The sequence below is a fragment of the Chiloscyllium punctatum genome, chromosome 12 (genome assembly GCF_047496795.1).
Source record: "Chiloscyllium punctatum isolate Juve2018m chromosome 12, sChiPun1.3, whole genome shotgun sequence".
Lineage (NCBI taxonomy): Eukaryota > Metazoa > Chordata > Chondrichthyes > Orectolobiformes > Hemiscylliidae > Chiloscyllium > Chiloscyllium punctatum.
The window spans coordinates 14,279,364-14,307,237 of NC_092750.1; the positions used below are offsets into that span (position 1 = coordinate 14,279,364).

A 27,874-nucleotide genomic window follows, 5' to 3' on the forward strand; every position below is an offset into this window, starting at 1 on the left:
TGGGACACTAGTTAGCAAGATTAGATCTCATGGAATACAGGGAGAACTAGCCATGTAGATACAGAACTGGCTCAAAGGTAGAAGACTGAGAGTGGTGGTGGAGGATTGTTTTTCAGACTGGAGGCCTGTGACCAGTGGCATGCCACAAGAATTGGTGCTTGTTCCACTATTTTTCATCATTCATATAAATGATTTGGATGTGAGGTGTAGTTAATAAGTTTGCAGATAACACCAAAATTGGAGGTGTAAATGGACGTTGAAGAAGGTTACCTCAAATTACAACGGGATCTTGATCAGATGGGCCAGTAGGCTGAGAATTGGCAGATGGAGTTTAATTCAGATAAATGCAAGGTGCTGCATTTTGGGAAAGCCAACCTTAGCAGGACTTATACACTTAATGGTAAGGTCCTAGGGAGTGTTGCTGAACAGAGACCTTGGAGTGCAGGTTCATAGCTCCTTGAAAGTGGAGTCGCAGGTTGATAGGATAGTGAAGAAGGTGTTTGGTATGCTGTCCTTTATTGGTCAGAGTATTGGATACAGGAGTTGGGAGGTCATGTTGCGGCTGTACAAGACATTGGTTCGGCCACTTTTGGAATATTGCATGCAATTCTGGTCTCTTTCCTATAGAAAGGATGTTGTGAAACTTGAAAGGGTTCAGAAAAGATTGACAAGGATGTTTCCAGGCTTGGAGCTATAGGGAGAGGTTGAATAGGCTGGGGCTGTTTTCCTTGGAGCGTTGGAGGCTGAGGGGTGACCTTATAGAGGTTTATAAAATTGAGGGGCAAGGATAGGGTAAATAGGCAAAGGTTTTTCCCTGGGGTGGGGGAGTCTAGAACTAGAGGGCATACGTTTAGGGTGAGAGGAGAAAGATATAAAAGAGACCCAAGGGGCAACATTTTCATGCAGAGGGTGATACATGTATGGAATGAGCTGCCAGAGGAAGTGGTGGAGGCGAGTACAATTGCAACATTTAAAAGGCATTTGGATGGGTACAGGAATAGGACGGGTTTAGAGGGATATGGGCCAGGTGCTGGCAGGTGGGACTAGATTAGTTTGGGGTTTCTGGTTGGTATGGGCGGGTTGGACCGCAGGGTCTGTTTCCATGCTATACATCTCTATAACTCTAAAATATGTAAACTTATTTTCCCATTTGCAACAGTTTAGCTTATATTTGTTTTTTCAGGTCAAGCGGTTATGGATCTTCACACAACAGTTCTTATTATTATAGGGAATCTCATGCACCAAGCCAAGCAGGACTTTGTGGCCTAAGTAATCTTGGTAATACCTGCTTCATGAATTCTGCGTTGCAGGTAAGATTCAACACATTTACTGCTAAAATAGTTTGAATTGTTATACTGTGTTCATACTCCTTAGCAAAACTTTTTTCATAGGAACAATTTTGAATATATTTAAAATATTTTCCATTTTGATCTCTTTTAGTGTTTGAGTAATACTGGTCCATTGACTGATTATTTCCTACAAGGAAAGTATGAAGAAGAACTAAATCGGGAAAATCCTTTAGGCATGAGGGGAGAAATTGCTGAAGCCTTTGCCGAATTGATCAAACAGATGTGGTCAGGGAGAAGCTCTTACGTGGCACCTCGGATGTTTAAAGTAGGTTCTGTTGGATTCTTTCGTATTAATTGGCAGTGATTTTTGAAGGTTAGATTTTAAGAAAACTCACCACCTTGTAAAGATGGAATGAGTTTAAGATCTGGAATTTTGGTTTCTGTTTTATGTCAAAGCTTTGTATCCACATCTTGTGCCTTTCCACCTACTTTAAAGCAGGTTGTCACACTTTCTTACCAGACTGAATATGCGCATTCTGCTGTAACCATTTTCATCAGACTAAAGAAGTGAGAACTTCTAAGTGAAGATAGTGACAAATTAGTTCATATATTTACAATACATAGTACAAATTTAATTTCTATTTAACAAGCAAAGTAATTAGAGTAGATTCCCTACAGTATGGAAACAGGATCTTCGGCCCAACAAGTCCTCACCACCCCTCCGAAGAGTGAACTAGCCAGACCCATTCCCCTACCCAATATTTACGCCTGACTAATGCATCTAACACGGCAATTTTGCATGGCCAATTCACCTGACCTGCACATCTCTGGACTGTGGGAGGAAACAGGAGCACCTGAAGGAAATCCAAGCAGACACTGAGAATATACAAACTCCACACAGACAGTTGCCCGAGGTGGGAATCAAACCCGGGTCCCTGGCACTGTGAGGCAGCAGTGCTAACAACTGAGCTACCGTGCCGCTCATGATTGCCATATAATTCCCCACACAAGACCTGGTTTTTTGTATGTGTATATATTTGTTTTTATATGTATTTCTGGTTTTGTATGTGTATTTGCCCATCTAATGAAACAGAGACTGTTGAGTTGCATTAGACTTTCCACTTGTTTCTACTAGGAGGCAAGCTTGTACCTCACCTTTGGTACTGAAATGCATTTGCCAGCCTTTGCACATAAACTAATTAATTTTGAAATGTGGATCATTTAGTGGTCGTGGATTATATATGCAACGTACCAGGGTGATTTCTTAGCCAGGGAGAAAAACTCATATATGGTAAGATCACTTCTGTATAACAAAAAAAAGCATTTCAAGGGCTCTTGTGATGCAGTGAAAGCATCCCCTACCTCAGCCAGGAGGCCAGGTTCAAATTCTACCTGTTTCAGGTATAACAACACCTCTGAACAGATTGATTATTAGAAAATGTCCAGAAAGGTCTTCTAAGGGTTCTTGTGACACAGTGATAATATCCCTGCATTCAAGTGCCAACTGCTCAAGAGTGTGTCATAACAGAAAAGTAAGAATTGTAGATATGAAACAAACGAAAGCAAATTGCTGGAGAAACTCAGCATATGTGGCAGCATTTGAGAGGAGGAAACAGTGTTTCAAGTCAGGGGATCCTTGGGTCTGTTTTCTTTTCACAGGTGCTGCAAGTCCTATTGAATTTCTTCAATCTCTGTTTTCATGTTGTATCATGCCTGAAACACATTGGTTTAAAAATGCTTAGAAAGGCATCCCATTGCAGCCTACCATCTTTTAAAAATGTCTCTGTCCCTATTTTTAACATTCTGGGTATTAAACTGCATGTGGTTTTCTATTTCCACTGTCATCAGAATCCAGTATTTTGTGCAAATTTCTCTTTGGTGATGTAGAAAATTGAATAATGCTTTTCAATGCAAGGAATCATATCATTGGAGCTTAATTCTGTCCACTTTGATCTAATTTGTCAGTTATACAATCAAGATTGTGAAATCTTGATTAACAATGTGAGACGCCAGTTCTTTGTGGAAAATCAGTCATTTAAATGAACAAACCCAATCTAATTATATTCCAAGGCTACTGTTCAACATGAATAGAAGGAAACAGACACTACAGAAAGTTATAATTAAATCTTTAAATGTAAAGTTGTTTTTTATAGGGCAGCTTTATACTAGAACCTACCAAGAAGACATTTGTGCTAGTGGAGTATTTGAAATAAATTTCAAGTTACTACAGAAATAGTTAAAACTGCATTTTAAATTCTTCATAAGAAGTATTTCTGATCAAATTAAGTATAGGTTTAAAACTATAATTACCCTGTTAAGTATGAAACTCTTTCTTTCTCCAGACCCAGGTTGGGTGTTTTGCTCCCCAGTTTTCAGGATACCAACAACAGGATTCTCAAGAGCTACTTGCATTTCTTTTAGATGGCTTACATGAAGATTTAAATCGTGTGAAGAAAAAACCCTACTTAGAACTTAAAGATGCTAATGGGAGGGAAGATGAGGTAAGAATGACTGAGTAAGCCTCAAAATAAAGCACATTTGCTTATTGCATTGTGAACATTGATTAAACACAATTTGCTATTTATTTCCTAGCCTTGGTCTTTTCCAAAATATTTCACAGGTATTGAATTACCTTTGTAGGATAAATATTGAAATTTCCTCTTAAGATCAAAGTTTGGAAATGTGACCTATCTAAATCTATTACAAATAATTGTTTGAGTGTGACTCAGCGGTAACTGGACAGTTATTTTATCCTTTACCCGCTGGTGTCATATTTTCAGTCATTAAATCTTGATATCAGTTGATTGCAGGAAGCATTTTATTGCCAAATAGTAAAAATTGACGTGACCAGGTAATAATATCCAACTTGGTCATACATCACCTTCAAGTTTACAGGGTAATGCACTTTGTCTGTTTGCTGTTGTTCAGATTCTTTAGCAGAAGAGTTTTAAACTCTAGCATCTTTGTGTCCACCTATCCAAGCTAAGCTTGCTTTTGCACGTGTTTGACTATGATAATTCCCCTCACATCAATTAACCCATTAAAAATCTCATTCAAACTTTCCTCGTTTGCATCCATTCCACTAGTCTATACCTCTTTTGTTAAACTCTTTCTTTGCATGCATTTATCAACAGTTTAGTTACATTGATGTGTCCTCTTATATGCTGCATGACAATTTGCAGATCGATTCATTAATATACATATCATTAAAAGTTCATCGTAATAAGATAGAGCTTATGAGTTCCTTTCAAAAAGCTACTGAAAGGTCTGTTGTCAGCCCTGTTAACTCAGTTGTAGCAAAAATTGCTACTTAGAGTCATAGTGTCATAGAGATGTACAGCTTGGAAGCAGACCCTTTGGTCCAACCTGTCCTTGCTGACCAGATATCCAAACCCAATCTAGTCCCACCTGCCAATACCTGGCCCATATCCCTCCAAACCCTTCCTATTCATATACCCATCCAAATGCCTTTTAAATGTTGCAATTGTACCAGCCTCCACCACTTCCCCTGGCAGCTCATTCCATACACGTACCACTCTGTGTGAAAAAGTTGCCCCTTAGGTCTCTTTTATATCTTCCCCTCTCACCCTAAACCTATGCCCTCTAGTTCTGGACTCCCCCCACACCAGGGAAAAGACTTTGTCTATTTACCCTATCCCCCAGTCTCCGACGCTCAGGGAAAACAGCCTCTCCCAATAGCTCAAATCTCCAACCCTGGCAACATTCTTGTAAATCTTTTCTGAGCCCTTGCAAATTTCGCAACACCTTTCCGAAAGGAAGGAGACCAGAATTGCATGCAATATTCAACAGTGGCCTAACCAATGGCCTGTACAGCAGTAGCATAACCTCCCAACTCCTGTATCCAATACTCTGACCAATAAAAGAACGCATACCAAACGCCTCCTTCACTATCCTATCTACCTGCGACTCTACTTCCAAGGATCTATGAACCTACACTCCAAGATCTCTCTGTTCAGCAACACTCCCTAGGACCTTGCCCTTAAGTGTATAAGTCCTGCTAAGATTTGCTTTCCCAAAATGCAGCCCCTCGCATTTATCTGAATTAAACTCCATCTACCACTTCTCAGCGCATTGGCCCATCTGGTCAAGATGCTGTTGTAATCTGAGGTAACCTTCTTCACTGTCGACCATACCTCCAATTTTGGTGTCATCTGCAAACTTACTAACCATACATCTTATGCTCACGTCCAAATCATTTATGTAAATGATGAAACGTAGAGGACTCAGCACCGATCCTTGTGGCACTCCACTGGTCACAGGCCTCCAGTCTGAAAAAACAACCATCCACCACCACCCTCTGTCTTCTACCTTTTGAGCCAGTTCCATATCCACATGGCTAGTTCTCCCAGTATTCAGTGAAATCTAACCTTGCTAACCAGCCTCCCATGGGGAACCTTGTCGAACACTTTACTGAAGTCCACATAGATCACATCCACTGCTCTGCCCTCATCAATCCTCTTTGTTACCTCTTCAAAAAACTCAATCAAGTTTGTGTGACATGATTTCCCATGCACAAAGCCATGTTGACTATCCCTTTCATCTTTAATATCAGCTTAGTTCGAATAGTATTCTTGCCTCTGATTTAAAAGCCCCAACGCTCATTTGAACACACTAGCTAGAGCAACATTTTCTCTCTCCATTGTGCAGCCTAGGTCGAAATTCCTCTCATACTTTCACATGATATGGATTTTTATTGATTTGATCTCTTGATGGGACCTTGCATTCAAATTGGATACTTGTTATGCTGATGTCGCATTCAGAAGTAATCTAATAAATGTGAGATGTTTTGGAATACAATGTGGCTTAATAATAATACACATTCTATATTAGTTATCTACAGCACAAACAAATATTCTTGTCCTGTTTTTGATTGTAGGTGGTGGCTAAAGAAGCATGGGAAAATCACAGGTTAAGAAACAACTCCATCATTGTGGACATCTTCCACGGGCTTTTTAAATCCACTCTAGTTTGTCCTGAATGTTCAAAAATTTCTGTAACATTTGACCCTTTCTGTTACTTAACTCTTCCTTTACCTATGAAGAAGGACCGCACAATGGAAATCTTTCTTGTGCGGGCAGACTCATCTAGGCCAATGCAGGTATGATCAGATTCTTTGCAATAAACTATTATCGGGTAATCAGCACGGTAGGGTAGGAATCTACATAATAGGGAAAGATTTGAGGTACTGGATTAGTAGTGCTGGAAGAGCACAGCAGTTCAGGCAGCATCCAATGAGCAGCGAAATCAACGTTTCGGGCAAAAGCCCTTCATCAGGAATAAAGGCAGTGAGCCACTCTATTTCCACTGAAGCAAAAAAGGCTAAGACAAGATTCATTGTAGGTTTTTAAAACATTGGCTTTGATGATGAAAGGCACCTTCCTATAATTGAATTAATACAAAGAACTGCAGATACTGGAAATAAAACTAAAATAAATTGCTGGAGAAACTCAGTAGATCTGACAGCATCTGTGAAATAAAAATAGATCATGTTTTGAATCCAATGACAACTTGAAGAAAGAGTCTGCAGAAGGCTGTCTAGACTCAAACCTTTTTTCTCCCCCCTTCATAGATGCTTCCAGACCTGAATTTCTCCAGCAATTTGTGTTTTTGTTTGGTCCCGCTAGTTAAGGATTTGGCAATGAGTTTAAATTTCTGAAAGTGACAGACTAGAAAAAATCTATTTGTTGGAAAATGGAATAATTTGCTACTGTAAATTTCTACAGCAGAGGCTGTTTTGTTATTCAGAGGAAATTTAGATAAATACAGGAGAAGAAATAGACAAATCGAGAAAGTGTAGGGCAGTAGAGTTAATATTGTATTATTCGAGCCGAGATTCAGGACGGGCATAATAGGCAGAATTACCACGTGGCTCTAAATGTCTGATTCTCAGTTCCTTCATAGGTACCAAGAGCCTTTGTTGCAAATTTATAACTATTATTAATTTGAGCATAACTTATGGAGGAATTATTCTGTTAAAATTTTAAGTAGGGTGGTCAGTTGTTTGCAGCTCACTTCTGTACTATCAGTCTTCACAGATACCATAAACAAGGCACATTTCTGAGCAAATAATGCCATTTCCAGCTCTCACTAAAGACTTCAATTTGAGTATTATGAAGAAGAGCCATGCTATCCAAGCTTTTTGTCTTGCTGTGTTCAGGACAGAATCCAAGAATACCAAATTTCAAAGAAAACAACAATTTTATACTGCATGAGAAAATGGTTGTGATTGCTAATTGCAACACCCTCGGTAATCATAGTTGACTTACCTGGTTCGAATTTTAACAAAAGCTTGAGGAGTAACTATTCCCTTGTCTCCATGCAACATTGTTACTAGAATCCACTTGCCAACCAAACAGCACCCTTTCCTCCTGCAGCATAAATTATTGTGCCCTTTAAAATTTGCTGTTCTTGTGATTCTGTCTTGAAGAGCAGAGACAATTTAAAAAGTGTCATTTTAAAAAATTTTGCAGTTATTAATGATGGCTTGTTAATTCCACAGTACAGAATAATTGTTCCAAAGATGGGTGCAATTTGTGACCTGTGTACAGCCCTCTCTCAAATCTCAGGCGTTGCTGCAGAAAAGGTAAGCTGTTCAAGTTATGACTGAAGTGTTGCATTCGACATTAGAATTTCTTACTCAGCAGCTATTTGCCTACACTGCTTGCATGCTCATGCATTCTGTCAATGAATTCACAAAATGTCTAGTAATCTGACCTGAGACTTGATTCAAAATATAAGCATTTGAGAATATTTCCTGTTCATAATAGTGGTATTTCTACAGTAATGATATTGCAATGTTGTGTCCTTTTGCACTGAATACCTGAGCATCAAATAATTGAACTTTGTAAAGACATTCACTATAGTTAAATTGCATGTTAACTCGCAGTGTCTGGGTGCCTGCAGAACGAATGATGACCTAGATGAGAAATTGCAGAAATAAGCAAAACAATGAAGTAAAAATACTGCAGATGTTGGAAATATTTGACAGTTATTGCACCATGAATGGAGCAAAGCAGTTACATGAAGAAAAATCCTTGACCTGAAGTTTTGCACAGGGAGCATTCTGATAGCACCATCATCCATTGCTCGTTGGACTTGTGGAACTAATGTCTTAATAAATTTCATGGTCTGAAACAGATAATGTTTATACAACTAAAGCATAGTTAACTTTTTCTACCAGTATTCTTAATTCAAAAAATAACATTTGTGGCCATGATAAAGAGTTCACATAAACTCATTGCAAATAATTGCTTTTGAATTCTGGCAGAGTGAGGTTGACAAAAGAAAATATAGTATCATGAATCTTTACAAGTTATAATAGAAAAGGGATTGCAAACTTCTAAAGAAAAAGATTGAAAGCTGTATACAATAAACAAAGCTTTTCAATTGTTATTTTGTCTTAAACTCAGGTTATGTTTGTTACTTCAGAAAAACTGTTTCAACAGTAATAGAAAAGCAGAATCCATAGATGTAAAAATGTCTAATTCAACGTAAATGTATTCCTGTGCATCTTGCATCAAGTTGACCAAAACTAACAATAAAACAGCTTGTTTCACATTCTAAGTTTAATTTTAAAAATGTACAGTTTTTTTTAGATCTGTAAGTATAGCTTATTATTCAATTTAAACAGTTGCAATATTTCAGATCTTTATGAATCTTAAACATCTGCTATGATATATTCAGGAACCAAGTCCATGGCACATTTCCGATCATGAGGAAATAGGCTGCACATCTTTATGCAAGGGGGGGGGGGGGGTGGAAATGTTGCACTCAACAAATGTTCTCATAGTAATCCAATTTTTGGGTGAAATGTTCAAGTTAACTTGGAACATAAGCAACAAGAGCAGAAGTAGGGTAAAGAAACAAGAATGAGGTATTCAGTCCGAGCTGGGTCCACCATTCAACAAGATTATCGCCTCCACTCCACTTTGTTGCTTGCCTCCCATAACATTTGACCTCTAAGAGATCTACCTAACTCAATCTTGAATATAATCAGGGACCTAGAATTCCCAAGATTAATGATTCTCTTCTAAAAGATCTAGTGACTAAACAGATATATGAAGGAAACCGGTGCAATTGATACATTGTTCTGTATTCACTAATTTTACCCAGTTTTAGTAATGGTCAATCTTCCTGCAAGCTGTCTCGATAGACAAAATGTCTTCCTTGGAAAAGAGATTGACTGGTCCAGTGCTAGAAAAAACACAATCCTTAGATTTCTCCAAGATTGGACAGAAGGGTCTGTTTTTGTGCTGTATGACTCTATCAGCAATACAAAAGTAATTGATTATGCCAAGAATTTTTACGATGGTGGATATTGCGAGGGCTACAAGCAATTATTCTGGTTAAAGAAAAATTGCTTGTGGAATCTTTGGGATGAATACTGAATCGAGTGCATAGCGATGGCCACTGACTGATCTAGTGACATGCATGAAGAATTGCTAATCAGGGAAGTTGTGGTATTGCAATACACCAACAATAGTTAGCGGCTCTCATGGCACAGTGGTATATCCCTACCTCCAAGGCCAGAAGATCTAGATTCAAGTATCCCTGACGTGGAGTATATCATATTGTGCCTAAGCAGGTTTGACATTTTAAAAAGTAAAAATTGCCTTAACTGTCTTTATGGCAGATTTAGAGTTGTTTATAGTGTTAGAATGTTCTCGGGTGGCTGTTAAAGAGAATGAAATCTAAATTTGTTGTTCACTCGTCCACGCTAATTTTTATCCAAATATCTTCACAACTTAATCATTGATATTCTTCAAGACTAAAAACCTCATCACTTGACTATAATAGGTAATAGGTAAGCTCAGTATCAAATTAATATGAACATTGGAATTATATTACTCTAATTCTATTTTTTTCTCATGATGTGTAACTCTTGAATATTTCTTGCACAGATGGTGGTTGCTGACGTTTATAATCACCGGTTCCACAAAACATATCGACAAGATGAAGCTTTAAACCACATTATGGACAGGGATGATATTTTTGTGTAAGTTTAAGAGACACCTGTTTCCATTCTCAATTTTCCATTTTAATGGTGACAGAAGTAGCTGTAGTTCTTGTTACTTCCATGTTCCCTTATAAATTGGTCTGGAGCTTTGCAGGTCTTATTTTTGCATTGTGGAAAATGAGTTTGAACTTACAGTCTAAAGCAATGTTTATTGGCCTTAATTAGGAAGAACTTGTGACTTTAATGGTTAATGCTCCATTCAGCGTGTCTTACAAAACTGGAAACACTCATTTCAAGCAAAGATCAATGCTGTGTATGTCAGCAAGGATCAAAATAATCACAAAATTTCTGCTTCTGATTGCTATCTAATGCCTTTAATTGAAATGTGTTCTTTTGAGGACAGGTTTTTTTTATTAGTTGAATTTGGCCTCGAAACAACATGTTGACATCCTGAGTTAGGGGAATTATCCCTTCGTCTTTCCAGTCAGTTCTACCACGTAGTGATGTTCTGTACTTGTTCACACCTGTTTGGTTTTGATTTGGAACTGAAGGTTATTTTCTTGGAGCTGCTGATTATTCTTTGTATTTTACAGTTATGAGGTTCCAGGTGTGAGAGAGGAAGACTCTGAAAATTCAAAATGCATCAGCCTCCCAATTTATTTCCGTGAGAGAAGGATGCGATCCTCAAGTGCACCTGTTGGCACCGTTCTCTTTGGTCAACCTCTCTTAGTCTCTGTTCCCAGAGATAATGTTACAGTGGACAACCTGTATGAACTAGTCCTTGCACGAATTTCGTAAGTTTACTAATGTAACTTAATTGAAGGAGAGAAATAGTTCAAGTGGCTTGTTTGTTTCACTTTGCATTTCCAAACTGGCTTCCAGATCACCTTTCATGGTCTGCACTGTCCTGTTTATAATGTTAAGCTTCAGATTTGGTATGTGGACCATGCTATTTTGGTCCATCTATTTTGTGCTTTACAATTTTATGGCTTGCACAGGTCAACCCACAGGAGTTTTTAGAGCCAATCAAGTTGAGGTGGCAAGTTTGTTTCTCTGAAATGAACTACTTATTATTTGTCATTTTTCCAAATTCACTTTCACAAATTGCTATGAACATATGATCTCAGTGCTGCATGCTCCACTACACTACTGTGACCAAATATCTAACTAAAATAAGGACTTAATTGGAAGGTATTGCCTTTTGCCAGTACTCTATGCCTTAAAGTCATTATTAAAGTCAGTTGACAAATTCATTTGCTGAAAACAAAAGTCATGTCTACATGTACAGTTGTCATACTTTCAAATTTTTTATTTTTAACAAAAAAGTTAAGAGTTGATTAACACTAGTGTTTTTAATCACCCTCTCTTGTAACTTGGGCACATCCTACTCTTCAGAAATTCAAGTCGACATTGTGTGTGTTACTTTGCCATTGGGCTTCCACATCTTGTATGAAAATATACTCTCTGTACAGCTAGCTGATCAAATACTTCAAGAATCAAAATTATTTATTCTCTTGAGGACCACAGGGATACTTCTTTTCAAAAGCATACTGAACAGCTCTGAATAATAGGGAACTGTGTATACTTTGACTTTCAAAAGAAAAGAAAATGTTCAAATTAACAAGTCTAGAATTCACTACACATGCAGTCAGTCACTTTGACCTGCAGCTACTGATATGCAGGGTCCCATAACCCATAGATGCTTTGTTTCCATTAATGATGACAGTCAATGTAATTAGAAAAAATCTATTCTGCTTCTATCTTGAGATCTTTAATAATGATTTGAGCTGGTGAAGCATGTAGACTGCATTGTGATTTATTTTCTCGTCCAAAGAGTGGCACTTGCTATGTCAGACTAGATTGAACATGATCAGAATGAAGTATGGGCGGCACAAGTTCAGGGACAATCATAACTGGAAATATGTGCTTTGCACTTGAGCTTAAGGGAATCAAACCATGACAGATTTGGGTTCAGCTTGTGATGGTCTGTAGCATGACTACCCTCTCCCAATCCACTTAGTATTCACAGACAAAAGTTAAGAACATGAATATTCTGTGTAGTCCATCAAGAAAACCACTTCCTCTAGTTAGTACGATCATGGCTAATCTTTGCTTTAACTTCATGTTTCTGACTGTGCCTAAATCCTTAACTCACTGGGAAACAAAAATGTCTATCTCAGCTATAAACATATTCAACAACAAAGAATCCATAACACTTTGAGACAGAATTTTAAAGATACACAACTCTCCCAGTGAGGTAATTTCACTTTTGTCTTGGTCCTTAAATGATTGGCCCAATATGTTTAAGAATTCACTGAGATTCCCCAGCCTAGGGAAACAAGCCTTCACTATCCATTCTGTCAAACACATGGAGTCTTGTCTATCTAGTTAGGCCATCTCCTTCTAAATTCTGGGGAATATTATGTACGTTGATGCTGCCTGACCGGCTGTGCTTTTTCAGCAGCACACTCTTTGACTTGATCTCCAGCATCTGCAGTCCTCGGTTTCTCGTTCTCATTCTATGGACCAGTCTAAACTACTGCTATAATGCTTCCGATGCAATTTATAAAGAACTTGGTCTCAAAAATGAGATATTTCTAACCATTTAGTGGATTTCTGAGCAGCTTCCTTCTTGAGATGTTTGTAGCAAAGCTCCTTCTATTTAGAGTCATAGAGATGTACAGCATAGAAGTAGACCCTTCCATCCAACTCGTCCATGCAACCAGATACCCTAAATTAATCTCATCCCATTTGGCCGAGATCCCTCAAATCCTTCCAATTATATACCCATCCAGATGCCTTTTAAATGTTGTATTTGTCCCAGCCTCCATCACTTTCTCTGGCAGCTCATTCCATACATGCACCACCCTCTGTGTGAAAGAATTGCCCCTTTGGTCCCTTGTAAATCTTTCCCCCCTCACCCTAAACTTGTGTCCTCTAGTTCTGGACTCCCCCACCCCAGGAAAAAGACTTTGTCTATTTATCCTATCCGTGCCCTCGTGATTTTATAAACCTCTTATAAGGTCACCCCTCAGCCTCCAATGCACCAGGGAAAACAGCCCCAGCCTATTGAGCCCCTCCCTATAGCTCAAACTCTCCAACCCTGGCAACATCGTGTAAATCTTTTCTGAACGCTTTCGAACAGAACCTTAATCAGCTGGAGAAGTGCGCCAAGAAATGGCAAAAGGAGTTTAATATTGATAAGTGTGTGAGGTCTTGAAATTTGGAAAGTCAAATCAAGTTAGGAGGCCCTTATTAGGAGTGTAGTGGAACAGTGGGATCTTGGAATTCAGGTCCACAGTTCTCTGAAAGTGGAGTCAGGTAAATAGGGCAGTGAAGGCGGCTTTTAGCACACTGGCCTTCAGTCAGGGCATTGAGTACAGAAGTTGTGAAGTTATGTTGCTGTTGTTCAGGATGTTTGTGAGGCTGCACTTTGGAGTATTCTATTCCTGATGAAGGGCTTTTGCCCGAAACATAGATTTTCCTGCTCCTCGGATGCTGCCTGACCTGCTGTGCTTTTCCAGCACCACTCTGATCTAAACTCTTGGAGTATTGTGTTCAGTTTTGGTCACCTTGTTATAGGAAGAATGTTATTAAACTGGAAAGAATGCAGAAGAAATTTACAAAGATGTTGTCTGGACTCGATGGTCTGAGTTAGACAGAGAGGTTGGACAAGCTAGCACATTTTCCTTTGGAGCGTAGCAGACTGACGGGGGACCTTATGAAGGTGTATAAGACCATAAGAGATCAGGTGAAAATATGCAGTCTGTTTCCTATGGTGGGGGAATCTAAGAGAGGAGGGCATCAGTTTAAGGTTAATGAAGAAACAAATAAAAGGGAACCTGAGGGGCAACTTTTTTCACAGGGTGGTATGCATATGGAATGAGCTGCTAGTGGAGGCAGTTGGGGCAGGTACATTAACAACATTTTAAAGGCATTTGGACAAATAGACGGAGACAAAAGCATTAGAAGGATATGGGCCAAGTGCAGGGAAATGGGATTAGCGTGGATGGACATTATGGTTGGCATGGACCAGTTTAGGCCAAAAGGCCCATCTGCATGCTGTAGCACTCTGACTCTAAGTTTCATAACATCCTATAGGAGGGAGACTAGAATTGCACATAAGATTCCAAAAGTGACCTAACCATGTCCTGTACAGCTGCAACATGACCTCCCAACTCCTATACTTAATGCTTTGACCAATAAAGGAGAGCATACCAAATGATGTCTTCACTATCCGATCTAGTGAAACCTGGATTACAGGGTAAGTGACATTGTAGTAGAAAGTGACATTTGTGTCATGACATCACAGTTCTGTTCTCCAAAATTTAATGTTTGCAGAAAGCATTTTGGATTAAAATACTGGATGGCAGAAGAATACAGGTTGGCAGAAAAGCTTCAGACCAATTAGATTAACCAGTGCTTTTCCATAGGGCCTACTTCACTGGTTTACTGCAATGATTCACTGTAGCGCTAGAGACTGGGTGCTCTCATCTTTTCAAGTTTCTACAGTTTAGCTATATAAGTGTAAATCTTTTCTTCAAACTATTTTAAAAATTGCACATTAACTGTGACACATTAAAAAGCAAGCAGATTTCTTTTAGGGAAAAGTCAATCCCTTACTTTAACTGTTGAAGAAAATACAAAGAAAGATTATGTTGGCATTCAGTTGGACAGGCACATGCTTTTTTAATATCTGGGAATGGGTGTAACCAAGTATTTTGCCTTTGATGCAAATCATGTGCTAACACAGTAATGCTGACAAGCTGCTTATTTGCGTGTGAATATCATTGAAATATATAAGTTTCTGAAGGGGTTTGACAGGATCGATACTGTTGGAGGGCAGTGGTTGGCAAAATTGGTCTCTAGGTAAGAGGACACTGGTTAAAGACTGACTTGAGGTTGTTCCCTCAAAGGGTTGGGAATCTTTAGAATTCTCTGCTCAAATACTGACCATATGTATAAGGCTGAGATAGGTGAACAGATTTTTCAGTCTTTGGGAATCTGAAAATGTGTAGTGCATGTATCTCTGGAGTTGAGATCAATGTATTGAATTGTGAAACAGGCTCAATGGCCTGTATGGTCTACTGCTGTTTCTTAAGCTTTTGTGGCAATCATCAGACTAAATTTAGGCTAGCTTCTAAATTTCATTAAAAATAAATAAAGTATGCAACTATAGCACTGCAGTTGAGTTGCAAATATGTAGTTAGTTCTGATTAACACTACTAAACTATATTTCCATATGGGTGCTCCTTGCCTTGGATTTGTAGTAAAAATCAAGCCTTTTTTTGACATTGGCTTTTGATTTAAGTTTTTGCTTTCAGTAACAATAATTCAGCTAATTTTTAACAGAATTCCAATTAAAGTAATTACTCTCAACCTGATGTGCCTGGCCTAATAAAAGTATTAATTCTATATTTTGTTTTCAGCCGTTACGTGAAAGTGTGCAAGGAAACGTATGAAAACTATAGCTCTGGATCTGTGAGCATTGACAATGGCCTGTCTAGTGAGCCAAATGGTATTAATGATGAAGGTATGACTATGTGTTAACCTAGATATCTCTAATAATAATAATATATAAGTTCAAAGTGCAGCTGATTTATCTGGAACTTGTCATATTAATGTCTTCCTGTAATAATTGTGCCTGTTACTTTTAGAAAAAGATGGTTTTCAGGGCCAATTTAATTGCAAGTCATCATTCCATTAAGATTGTTGCAAATGCCTCTTGTGTAACATGTCATAAATCACCGAGCAATTGTTATTTAGAAAATTAAAGTTACAGCACCGATGCAGGTCTTTTAGGCTGTAATTTCATTGCCATCTCTTTACAAGATAAATTTGCCTTGTCCTCAAAATCTCCCTTTTCCCTGTAGCCCTGCAGATGTTTTCCATTCAATCATTATCCAATTTCCTTTTGAAGGCTGTGATTGAATTTGAATGCATTCCAGATCCTGACCACCTGCAGACTGAAATAGTTTATTCTCATACCACCTTCAGTTTTTGTCATATGCCTTTAAATTAGCATCCTCTGCTTCTCAATTCTTTGATGTTGTCAAAATACTAAATTCAAATTTGATTGGATTTTGGTATCATGGATCATAATTTAAAAATAGCCAAATTTGCAATTGTTTTTCTATCATGGCAACTCATCTGTACTATTCGTTTCACAGACAAATGTTACATTTTTAACTTCTTTCAGTATGCCGTGTGCCAGTTTCCAGTCTCTCAAAGGTACAGTACACACCTACATCTTAATAACAAGTGATTTCCGGTTTTATCAGCTGCAAATGTTGAAATTGTGTCTTAAGCAATCAAGTCTAGGTTGTTAATACAGATCAAAGGATTAGTCCTCCTACCAACATCTGTGGAACTCTGCTTGCATGCCTCTTACTTGTCTGCAAACTACTACTGTTTCCTATCGTTTGACCAAGCTGTTATTTATCCTGCCACTATTCCTTTTATTCCATTGGGTTTAGCTTTGCTGACAAATCTGTTATATGGCATTTTGTCATGCACTTCTGATAATCTAATATACATTCCAACGATCTAACCCTTCTCTGTAACTTTATCAAAATGAAGTTAATAATTGGTGCAGTTACAATAATGGTTTGTCTTTTAGCAAGTTTGAATTCACTGTCCCTAATTAATCTATATTTTTCCAGTTGACCATTAAATTTGGAATTATTGTTTCTAAAAGCATTCCCACCATCAAGGCTAAACACACTGACCTACATTGCATGGATTATTCATGCATTCTTTTGAACCCCTTTGTTGTGTTTGCAATTCTCTGGTCCTTTGGAAACAAAGGAAGATTATGGTCAGTTACTGTACGGGTTCATCTTTACTTCCTCAATATCTTCAGGTGCATCTCATACAGTCACAAAGGTTAATCAACTTTAAGTACAACCAGCCACCACCTTATCAATTTTTAACTCGTCTATCCTCTTAACAACCTTGACTCTCACTGACTTTGGCCAGCACCTTACTGATAAAGGTTGATGCAACATAGTACCTCAATCATGCCTATGACAGAAATAACCCCACTTTGATCTCAAATATGCTGTTATTTTCTTATTAGTAGCTTTTTACTATTTGTGTCTGTAGAAGACTCTTGAATTCTCTTTTCATATTATCTGCTTATTTCTTTTTATACTTGTCATTTCTTTTATGACTTTTTTCACTTCTACTCTGAACTTTCTGGATGAAATAAGGTTGTCAATTTCAACTTGACATCTGTCATGCGCACCTTTTCTTTCTTTCTTTCTTTCTTTCTTTCTTTCTTCTTGCTCACCATCTCTTCCTTCAGCCAGAAAACACTGGCTCTGCTTTAATCTATTGTTCCCGCTTCATGGGAATGTACCTCCATTGTACTTGAGCCAACTCTTTTTTTAAAGGCAGTTCCATGACAATTTTGCCTTCCCATAAAACTAAAAGCTAATACTTATTGAATAAATATATGTTTGCAAGGGTTTTATAGAAACTTGGACAGATGTTTTTAGACAACACGGTAATGAAACTTCAAATTAGCAACTTAATTTTGAGTTTGTTTCTTATGATTTATGCCTTGCATTCTTTAGGTGAGGAGGAGATGGATCTGCAAACTGCAGTGGGAGATAATGAGGAAAATAGTTCTGAACCTGAAAACAGCCAGTCTGATGGCTCTGCAGCTGATGAGAATGATAAGATGGAAAATGGGCCAACCAAGCGCACCACCAAAGGAAATAAACAGAAGTGTAAAAAGAAGCTATTCAGCTTCAGCATGGTGAATGCCTATGGCACCTCAGATTTCAGCTCCATTGCAGAAGATGGGACATATCTCAAGTTAAACTGTAAGTTACAAAGTTAAAGATGGTGCTGAACACAATATAGCATCCACTGAATAAAATAGTTTGTTTGAACTTTTTCTTTTCAAAGATTATGCACAATTGCACTTAGAATTTCCTATATCCAATCCACATCTAACTCATTAATGCCCTGAAGGAGGCTCTGGAGTTTATTCCACTTAAGAAAGTTACTGAAAGCCTGAAAGTATTTTGTTTCGTCGAAGAACTTTTGAAAATCTAAACAAATGATATCTGATTAATAGATTGTTTAATAATTGTATTGCTACCTTTAAAAAATCCACTCGAGTTTTGCCGAACAACCTGTTCTTATTGTACCTGTAATTATTTAACTTAAAAAATGTAATCGCACTGAAAGCTGGTTGCTAAGATTATCTAATGTCACATTTCCTTGTTAAAATGCAATTGCTCCATTGTACTAAATTGTACATAGTAAAACATCCTATTTTCTCGATGCCACCTTTCTTCCTGGTATTTTCAAGAAAAAAATCATGGATGTAAATTTAGCCATCAGGTATGTAAAGCTTACAAGTTTGCACAATTTTCTTGTAGGTCAATTTGGCATACTTAAAATAAGCTGTCAGATTTTTTTAGGGTCACCTTCCTTGTTTTATAAATCTAAGGGTCACTTTGTTTACATCTGATTACGTTAAAATTTAGTGCCTAAGTTCCTCATTTAGAAACTCTGATTTTGATTGCAATCTGCAACTCGTTAATATGATATCTGTGACATTTTCATATATGACCGTAAGCATGCAGCTTGACACTTGAATTTGTTTTACTGATTTTCCCTTGATGTGACTCTGTGGAAATATTTTGTTCTTCTCCAGCACATTCCACAATTGCTATAGACTGGGATCCTGAAATCAAAAAGATGTATTATGATGATCAAGAAGCTGAGGTAGGTGGATTTTCTTTGGAATATTTTAGCCACCATTACAGTATATTACATTTTAGTGTTGCTTGCTATAAGGAAGTGAGGTAAACGAGAAAATAATATGTGGAGCCAGAACCTTGGGGATACAGTAAATGTTAGTCTTTTTAACTAAGACTTTAGAGCAGAGAAAATGGGTGAAGCTGTACTTCTGGTTAGGAATAGTGTGTGCAAGGGCATAGTGATAAGTTAGGTAGTGCTGATACACATCTCTTAGTGGATTATCAACATGTCAATATTAGTGTTACTTCTGCCCCACTTAAGTTCCAAACAGCACACAGATATGGGAGTTCAGATACTATGGGATGAAATTTTGTATTACTTAGTTTTAGATTTAAATCATTTCTTGAACAACATTTGTGATTTGATTCAATTGAATAGCGTCAGTGAACATCTGGACTTAAGACCTTCATTATTCAGGCCACACAGTTCACTTTCAAGCAATATTTCCCAGTTTGGGAATATGGAATAGACTGATTGTATAAGCTCGAACAATTATTTCAATTGTGTTACAATAAATGTTAGAGTAAGCTAAGCCACGATGATCAAAGCAAAGTCAATGAAATGGAGCCTGTAGTCACATGAAAGCCACAGAATTAATAGTATGTGCATTTGAAAAAGAGGTCAGATAGCTCAACTTGTCCATGCTTACCAGATATTAATCTAGTCCCATTTGCTTGCATTTGGCCCATATCCCTCCAAACCCTTCCAATTCATATACCCATCCAATTATCTCTTAAATGACATAATTGCGCAATCCTCCATCAATTCTTCTGGCGGTTCATCTTATACATGCACCACCATTTGCGTGGAGTTGTCCCTTAGATCCCTTGTAAATTTTACCCCTCTCACCTTAAACCTATGCTCTCTAGTTTTGGATTAGCTACTCTGGACAAAACACCTTGACTAATCATCCTATCTACGTCCCTCATGATTTTATAACGTCTAGAAGGTCACCCCTCTGACACTGACACTCCAGAAAAAATAGCCCCAGCCTATTCAGCCTGTCCTTTTCAGTCAAACCCTCCAACCCAGGCAATATCCTTGTAAATATTTTCTGAACTCTTCTTCAGTAGCTTGACATCACCATCTCCTGACTGTTTGTTGTTAATTTATATTCTTAAACATTCTGAAGGAATATGAACCAAAAGCCTATAGCCCATCTATTGGATGGTTATCCAACTGGCACTAAGAATTTTCAGTTGCAAATGAAAATCCAGTGAACTTTAAAGTGTCAAAGCTGTTTCTGCTATTTTATAGGCTTGAGTGCAAAACATTTAATGATCAGTAAAAGAAATTAATTTTTCTTCTCAATTCTGCAGATTGATTTTGCAAGCTAGTGAATTGTACTGATTATACACCAGTAGGTGAATAAGCTGTATTAGCAGATACCTGGCTAAGGGAGAACAAAAGTGATTAACAGAATTAAACAATACAGGACACTCTGCAATAATGTACGTTTCATTCACGTGAATTCACTATAACATGATTGAAGAATTGGCACACTGTTTCTAAAGAGCAAACTTTTAAAGCGCGTTGATTGTAACGTGATTACGACGCCAACACTTTAAGCGCTGTTTCTAAAGCGCAATTTTTCTATAATGAGTTGCACAAGAACACGTCGCAATATAGTAGAAGAAAGATTTAAGAGACCTAAGAGGCAATTTTTCATGCAGAGCTTGGTGTGTGTATGGAATGAGCTGCTGGAGGAACTGGCAGACGCATCTAGATAGATATATGAATAAGAACGATTTAGGGGTATATGGGCCAAGTGCTGACAAATGGCACTAGATTAGGTTAGGATACCTGGTCAGCATGGACAAGTTAGTCCAAATAATCTGTTTCTGTGCTGTACACCTCTGACTCTAACTACAAAAAGCTCTTCTTACTTATTAAAGTACATTATGCAGTGTGAGAAGAACAGCAGTTTTTCTCCCTCCCTGCACATCTTCAATCTGCCATTTTCTTTGCCCCTATCCTGAAGTCTATCAACTGCAACTGTATTTAAGCTACCACACATCATAGAAAATTATAACTCGAGCATCTTGAGTGAGTGGTGCCACTGCCCAGTTAGTACATGATTGTCATTGCAAATATAAATCAATAAAATTGGAGGGAATGGAAAGAAAATGCACACTGTGCATCTCAGCTACTCACCTTCAGAAACATTCGCACCACAACAGTAATGCAGTGAAATAGCACAAACCTTTGCACACATTTAACAAGTGGGTCCATCACTTGTGAAATATAAAAACATAAATAGTAACATGTTTTCTATTAATATTAAATAGATAACTAAGATTCAAACAAGCTCTGAACTAAGATAATTTAGTCACTCAGATTCTAGTCACCATCAAAACACTTAGAGGCTGGTATTGAGAAGAGTTGCAGGGTTCATTCTTATTGACAATAAATTATGAAGAAAAGTTGGAGAAACCTGGGCTTCTCTTCTTGAAAGAGAGGAGAACACTGTTACTTCCACATCACATGACATTGTTGTGAAATATCCCTCCGTATTATCAAAATTTAAAGATGTCAAAAATAATTGAATGCCCAAAGTATATTGACACCCATTGAATATTGGTTAAGTGCAGACACTGGCAAATGTGACCACTAATGTATACATAGCAAGTTGTATTTTGAAGGTTTAGACCAATTAATCATTTTAATTTCTTAAACTGTAATCAAAAGCTGAGATTTATCATTCTTGCATTCTGAATATTTTGGCTATTTTGTCCATTCTCTTAAGATATTCAACATTTGCAGTGACCTTCATACGGCCTCAGCCTTTCATCGTGGCTTTTAATTTTGAGAATTTTTAATCAACCCTTTCAGGGATGTTGTTACGCAAGTGGGATTTGGAACCTGGACCTCCTGGTCCAGAGATGGTGGCAGTACCATTATTATAAGGGCCCTCCTGGATTTTAATTTTGAAAAAATAGTTGCTTAATGAAGGTCCAGCTCCTCTTATTACTGTTTGAATTAGTCTTGACTGCTTACAAGTATCCCTCAGTCCCAAGTTGATGACACAATCAGTTTGGCAATCTCCAGCATTGGTTGAAATAATTTGCCAAGAGATCCAGTTGGGGAAATATAAGAATAAATGGAACTAAATAATATTTGGTAACGTTACCAAAGAAATCAGATAGCTGTTAATTGTTCAGATTTTATTTTCATAATTAAGTATGCTGATCTAGGCACTTTCTGATGATGGTGTCCATGAAGGAAGGAAGTTTAAAACAAAGCATTTTTTAAACATTTAGCCTATTTTCTAATCAACCTGTTCAGATGTTATTACATACCTCTGGAGTAGGTGAGACTTGAACTGGGCCTCTTGGTCCAGGGTAAGAATTCTACCACTGTACCACAAGAGGACCCCTTAGAACAACTTATAAAGTAATTTGAGAGCACAGTTAGATAAGTGCGTCATGAAATGAGAATAATTTGCCACCTCTTGTCACTTTTACAGGCATACGAAAAGCATGAATCCATGTCACAGCCTCAAAAGAAAAGAAGTTCAGTTGCATTAAGAGAGTGTATAGACTTGTTTACAACAATGGAGACTTTGGGAGAGCATGATCTTTGGTTAGTACACAGCGTATCTGATTTGTCCCTCTTTTGTTTTAAAAGAATTCTACCATCAACTCTCTTGAGTCTTTCCCAGTGTTTCTGTACTTTGTGACCTTTCCACTGCCAGAGTGGAGTGTTTCAAATCTAAGTTCATGTGCAGCTTTGTAATCTGGTAAGGGGACAATATTTTGTAGCTTGGCAAAAAGGCAAACTTAAATAATTGCAATAAAGTAACTGCAACTAATCGTCCACTGATGGTCTACAAGATCATCATAAGTAAATAAAAGTTTTATATCATGTTATGTGATGCATGTTTACAACATACTGCAAGTTTTAATGTATTTATGCATCTTAATGTCACTGTTTTTGTTGTGAAAATGTAACCAAATGACGTAACCTAACAATTATAATTATTTAATCTTATTAGCCACCTTTATGAGATCATCTTCTGTTTATAAAGGCAATGGATGTTGGTGCAAAAAAAATGGTATTGTTCCCATTTTTGCCACTTCATGTCGCACATTAGCTTTTGAAAATTGCTTATGAAAATATCCTGTTGTAAACTGGTCCACCACATCTTAGTCTCTTAAGAGCAACCCCTCCTACAGCAGTGTGGCTTTCTCTTGTTTAATTTTCATATCTGCTACCCAGCTAGTAGTGTCCATCTCCCTGTCCCCCAAGTAAAGTTGACAATTCGGTGCTTGCTGAAGACTACTGAAACTCTCTTCCTATAATAAGGACATTATTGCTACCAATAAATTTTAAAAATCTTCACTCCCGTTCTTGGTTAAATTCAGCTCATTGATCCAGAAAGGAAAATGCAGTGCATGAATTAGTTTTCCTGTGGCTAACTCTAAAAGTCTGTTTTCTCAGACTTTAGATTCCAATATATTTTTCTTACAAGTCTTTTGGTTAAAGCAACAGAAATCTTTCTAAATTGTAGGAATAGAAGCTTTCAAAAGCAGCAGAATCTTGTTCGAAATAATGAGAGGACATTGTAAAGTCAAAGCTTTGTTCACAAAAAAGCTTTTCATAAAGTGCTGTATCGAAATGGAAGATGTGCAGTGTCTTCTAAATGGCGATATTGAAAGTTTAAAACCATTTCAGTTGGAATTTAATCTGTTTATTTTTGTGGCTTTCCTATAAAAGAGTTTAAATACTAATAGCGGCGTAGATCAATGTTTATTATAAGCAGGCATTGATTGTTGGCAACCTGTTGTGAAGTCTTCATCAGAACAATTATTTTATCAATTTAATCAATGAAATCTGTTGTGGAAGCAGTAGTTTACAATTGAGGATAGTGGGAGCTGTGATATTTTAGACCTAACCAAATAAAATAATTAAATTTTTGATGGATTTGTTGGCAGCAAAAGTCAGTCATTTAGATCAGTTTATTAGACATCATTGTACAAAGTGATTCTCTTCATCTACCAATGTGAGAATTTGTACTGTCCCTTTGAGATAGCATTTACCATTTCTTCAGTTGTTTAGTGGTGGAATTACAGAAAGTTGACTTGCTGTGTTAGTTGAGTTTCACTAATTATCATCCAAATTATTGAATTTTTTGGGAGTTTTTGCAGAACTCTTAGTCTCCATAGATTAGGAGTTCCGCAATGTCTGACTTTCCATTCCAGGCTTCAGAAACTGTCAAAAATCAGACCATGCTACTCTCTTGACTACAATTCTTGACATCAGTTGGTGGCTCTATGTCCCCATAGAGAAAATTCCTAATCCATTACATGAAAATAGACTTTACTCACAAGAGGCAATCTAAGCCCAAACTTTTAGGGTGCATTCATCAGAGCATACATCATAATGGATTGACTTGTCCAAGCACCAGATATTGATTAGTTGGTTCCTGAATATCCTATTAGCTCTGAGATAACTTGTTCCAGTCATGTCAGTAGTCAAAGGGAATAATTGGCAATTCCCTAGGTACGCTGGGGAAATATTGATCTACCATGACATTTTAGATCAGTACCCAGTGACAGTTGATGGACATTTTGTAAGAATTTTTTTGGCAAGTAAAAGTTAGGAATTGGCAGTATTTCCAAGGATTAGATAGATGCCAGTCAGGTAGACGGCCAGCTGTACACCAGCATCAGTATATTGTACTGTAATAGAACAATAATATGTCATCAGGAGGGGAAGACTGAAGGAGAAACAAAATGGGGTCGAGAAGTTTAAAAAAAATTGACTACTAAATATGAAAGTTTAACAATCCATTTCTCTTTAAATTACATTTTTTGGGAAATGGTATGTTAGTATTTTGCTGCTATTTGTCTCCACAGGTACTGCCCCACCTGTAAAAAGCACCAACAGGCCACGAAAAAGTTTGATTTGTGGTCACTACCAAAGATCCTCGTTGTACATCTGAAGCGTTTCTCATATAATAGGTACTGGAGAGATAAACTTGACACTCTAGTAGAGTTTCCTATAAGGTGAGAGATTCATTTTAGTGTATGGAGCATTTTATTTAACCAGGACAATGCAGAGGAATCTCGATTATCCGGCATTTTTATCCAAATATCGAGTTATCGAGCAAGATCACAATGTCCTTGATGCTGGGCACGACTGTTTTCCAGCAATCGATTATCCAGAATTCGATTAACCAACTGAAGTAATCCCTGCCCATGTCCTTCAGATAATCGAGGTTCCTCTATAATTGAATTTGCTGCTGTGAAAATGTGGTTCACACCAAAGAATGATGCATATGAGTGCAAGGTTGTGGGTTCACACTTATAATCCTTAACAGCAAACTGTCCGCTTCCCATCTGTTAATACAAAATGGTATTGAACTAAAAATAGGCAAGGGGAGGTAACTGATTTTGCCAAACCTTCTCTTTAATGGTATCACCTCTATGGTGCAAACCTCTATCTCTTGAGAGCTGCTGCATTCCAGAAGATATGAAATTTATCTGAGCTCCGTCCAACAAAATATTTTTATGGCCATCATTTTGGCCTATTGTGCAGATAACAAATAGTGTTCCCTATTTTCTGGCATGTATGTGCATACATTGGGCATTTTAAAAACAAAATTCAGCAAAATGCTGGAGAAACTCAGCAGGTCTATATGGAGACAGAAGCACAGTTAACGTTTCAAGTCCGCTATGACTCAGAAGATGGTATCAGACCTGAGTTTCTTCAGCATTTTGTTTTAGATTTCCAACATTTGCAGTAATTTGCATACTTTATTTTCAGAAAGTATTTCGGAAATAGAGAAGATTCCATTGTACTTAAATTTCTTGGTGTAGTTTTGCAACCGAAATGGAATATGAAACTTGAACGCCAAAGTGAAAGAACAGATGACTTTGAAATAGCAAGGACTGCAGATGCTGGAAGTCAGTTGATAAAATGCGGACCTGGAAAGGCACAGCAAGTCAGACAGGAGCAGGAAAGTCAACACTTCAGGTCAAGCCCCTTCATGCCCTGATGAAGGACCCGAAACATAGACTTTTCTGCTCCTCTACTGTCTGATCTGCTGTCTTTCCAGCTCCACGTTTTATCAACTGAAAGAACAGATGATCCCAGTTAGCCCAGATCGATATTTTAGAATACACTGTTATTGTCGAATTTGACTGGAAGGAAAAATCCCTTGCCCTCGCCAACCCATGATTTATCAATAGCCGTCTTTCTATCGTAAGGTCAGAAGTGAGGATGTTTGCCAATGATTGCACAACATTCATCTTTTGCGACAACTCAGATACTGAAGCAGTCCACGTTCAAATGCAACAAGGTCTGGACAGTATCCAAGTGGCAAGTAACACTTGTGCCCCACAGATGCCAGGTTGTGACCTTCGCCAATAAAAGACAACCTAACCGCCACCCCTTGATATTCAATGGTGTTACCATCATTAAATTCCCCCACTGTCAACATCCTGGTGTTATCATTGACTGGAAACTCAACTGGGCTTGCATATAAACAGAAGCTACAAGAGCAGGTCAGAGGCTAGGAATACTGCAGTGAGTAACTCACCTCCTGACTCTCCAAAGCCATCTACAAGGCACAAGTCAGGAGTGTGATGGAATACTACCTAGATAAATGGAGCTCCAATAACATTCAAGCTTCCCATAATCTAGGACAAACCAGCACATTACTGAGCAGCAGTGTGTACAGGTACACAATCCTTTATCCGAAACACTCAGAACCAGCTGGTTTTCAGAATTCACAATTTTTTGAATTTCGGAATAAATGACAGTTTGACAGTGAAACTTTTAAAAACCTTACCAAACAGACTCACTGCAAGTACTACGAGCCCAGAGACAGAATTGAGGCCTGCCAGTGCTGGGCTACGCCCACCCACATCACATCTGAATGACACACATCGAGTGGGTGTGGAGTTGGATTAAGTGTTTGCACACCAAACAGCCTTGTTAATGAGAAAAAAAACTTCGCGAAACCCTTCAGAGTTTGGAGTTTTTTGGATTTTGGACAAAGGGTTGTCTATCTGTACTACCCACAAGATGCACTGCAGAAATTCACCAATGATCCTCAGACAGCACCTTCCAAACCCACAGCCACTTCCATCTAGAAGGATGAGGGCACCAGATATATGGAGAAACCACCATCTGCAAGTTCCCCTCCATGCCACTGTCCTGACTTGGAAATGTATTGACGTTCCTTCACTGTTGCTGAGTCAAAATCTTGGAATTCCCTCCCAAAGACATTGTGGGCCAACCCACAGCATACGGACTGCAGTGGTACAAGAAGGCAGCTCACCAACACCTCTCTGACACCTAGAGTCAGGCAGTAAATGCTGGCCAGTCAGCAATGCCCACGTCCCACAATTGAATAAAATAAAAACTCTTCCACCTCTGTTTCTATACTCCCTACTCCTTTCATTTCACAGTTGGCGTCTGTGCCTTCAGCCATCTAAGGCAAGGTTCTGGAAGTCTTTCACTAAGCTTCTCCTTTTAAGGTTATCTGCAAAAACTGTCTTGTCTGTGCTTTGTCTAATCTTGAACTTAGCATTTATTTTTGTCCAATTTAGCCCTGTAATGTTAAAGATGGTAACTGAATGTACAATGTTATCAAACTATCATTCCTGCATAGTTGACTTTGATGAAGTTTAAAATTAAGATCTTTGCATTCTGTTCAATCCTATACCACTTTTAAACTGTCAGAAAAATAACAAGATGGCACAGAAAGAGTCTTCAGTCTGTGATCCTTATTCATAGCCGCATTTCATTTTTGAATTGACTGAGTTAAGTGATACCATGAAAAATATCTTTATGGTTATGCCAACTCTCTTGAACTTTAAAC

At 37.9% G+C, this 27,874-nt stretch overlaps 1 protein-coding gene across 2 annotated transcripts in view; it reads left to right on the forward strand.

Annotated features, from left to right (window-relative positions):
• Positions 1-27,874, forward strand: part of usp4 (ubiquitin specific peptidase 4 (proto-oncogene)) — an 86,562-nt gene that overhangs the window by 55,506 nt on the left and 3,182 nt on the right. For both annotated transcript variants that reach the window (XM_072581879.1, XM_072581880.1), the window contains 12 exons: positions 1,184-1,310; positions 1,441-1,614; positions 3,632-3,790; positions 6,187-6,408; positions 7,810-7,893; positions 10,211-10,305; positions 10,860-11,060; positions 15,696-15,799; positions 17,844-18,095; positions 18,938-19,008; positions 22,511-22,626; positions 24,903-25,052. In XM_072581879.1, coding sequence (XP_072437980.1) covers positions 1,184-1,310; positions 1,441-1,614; positions 3,632-3,790; positions 6,187-6,408; positions 7,810-7,893; positions 10,211-10,305; positions 10,860-11,060; positions 15,696-15,799; positions 17,844-18,095; positions 18,938-19,008; positions 22,511-22,626; positions 24,903-25,052 — 1,755 coding nt within the window. The remainder of the gene's footprint in view (positions 1-1,183; positions 1,311-1,440; positions 1,615-3,631; positions 3,791-6,186; positions 6,409-7,809; positions 7,894-10,210; positions 10,306-10,859; positions 11,061-15,695; positions 15,800-17,843; positions 18,096-18,937; positions 19,009-22,510; positions 22,627-24,902; positions 25,053-27,874) is intronic.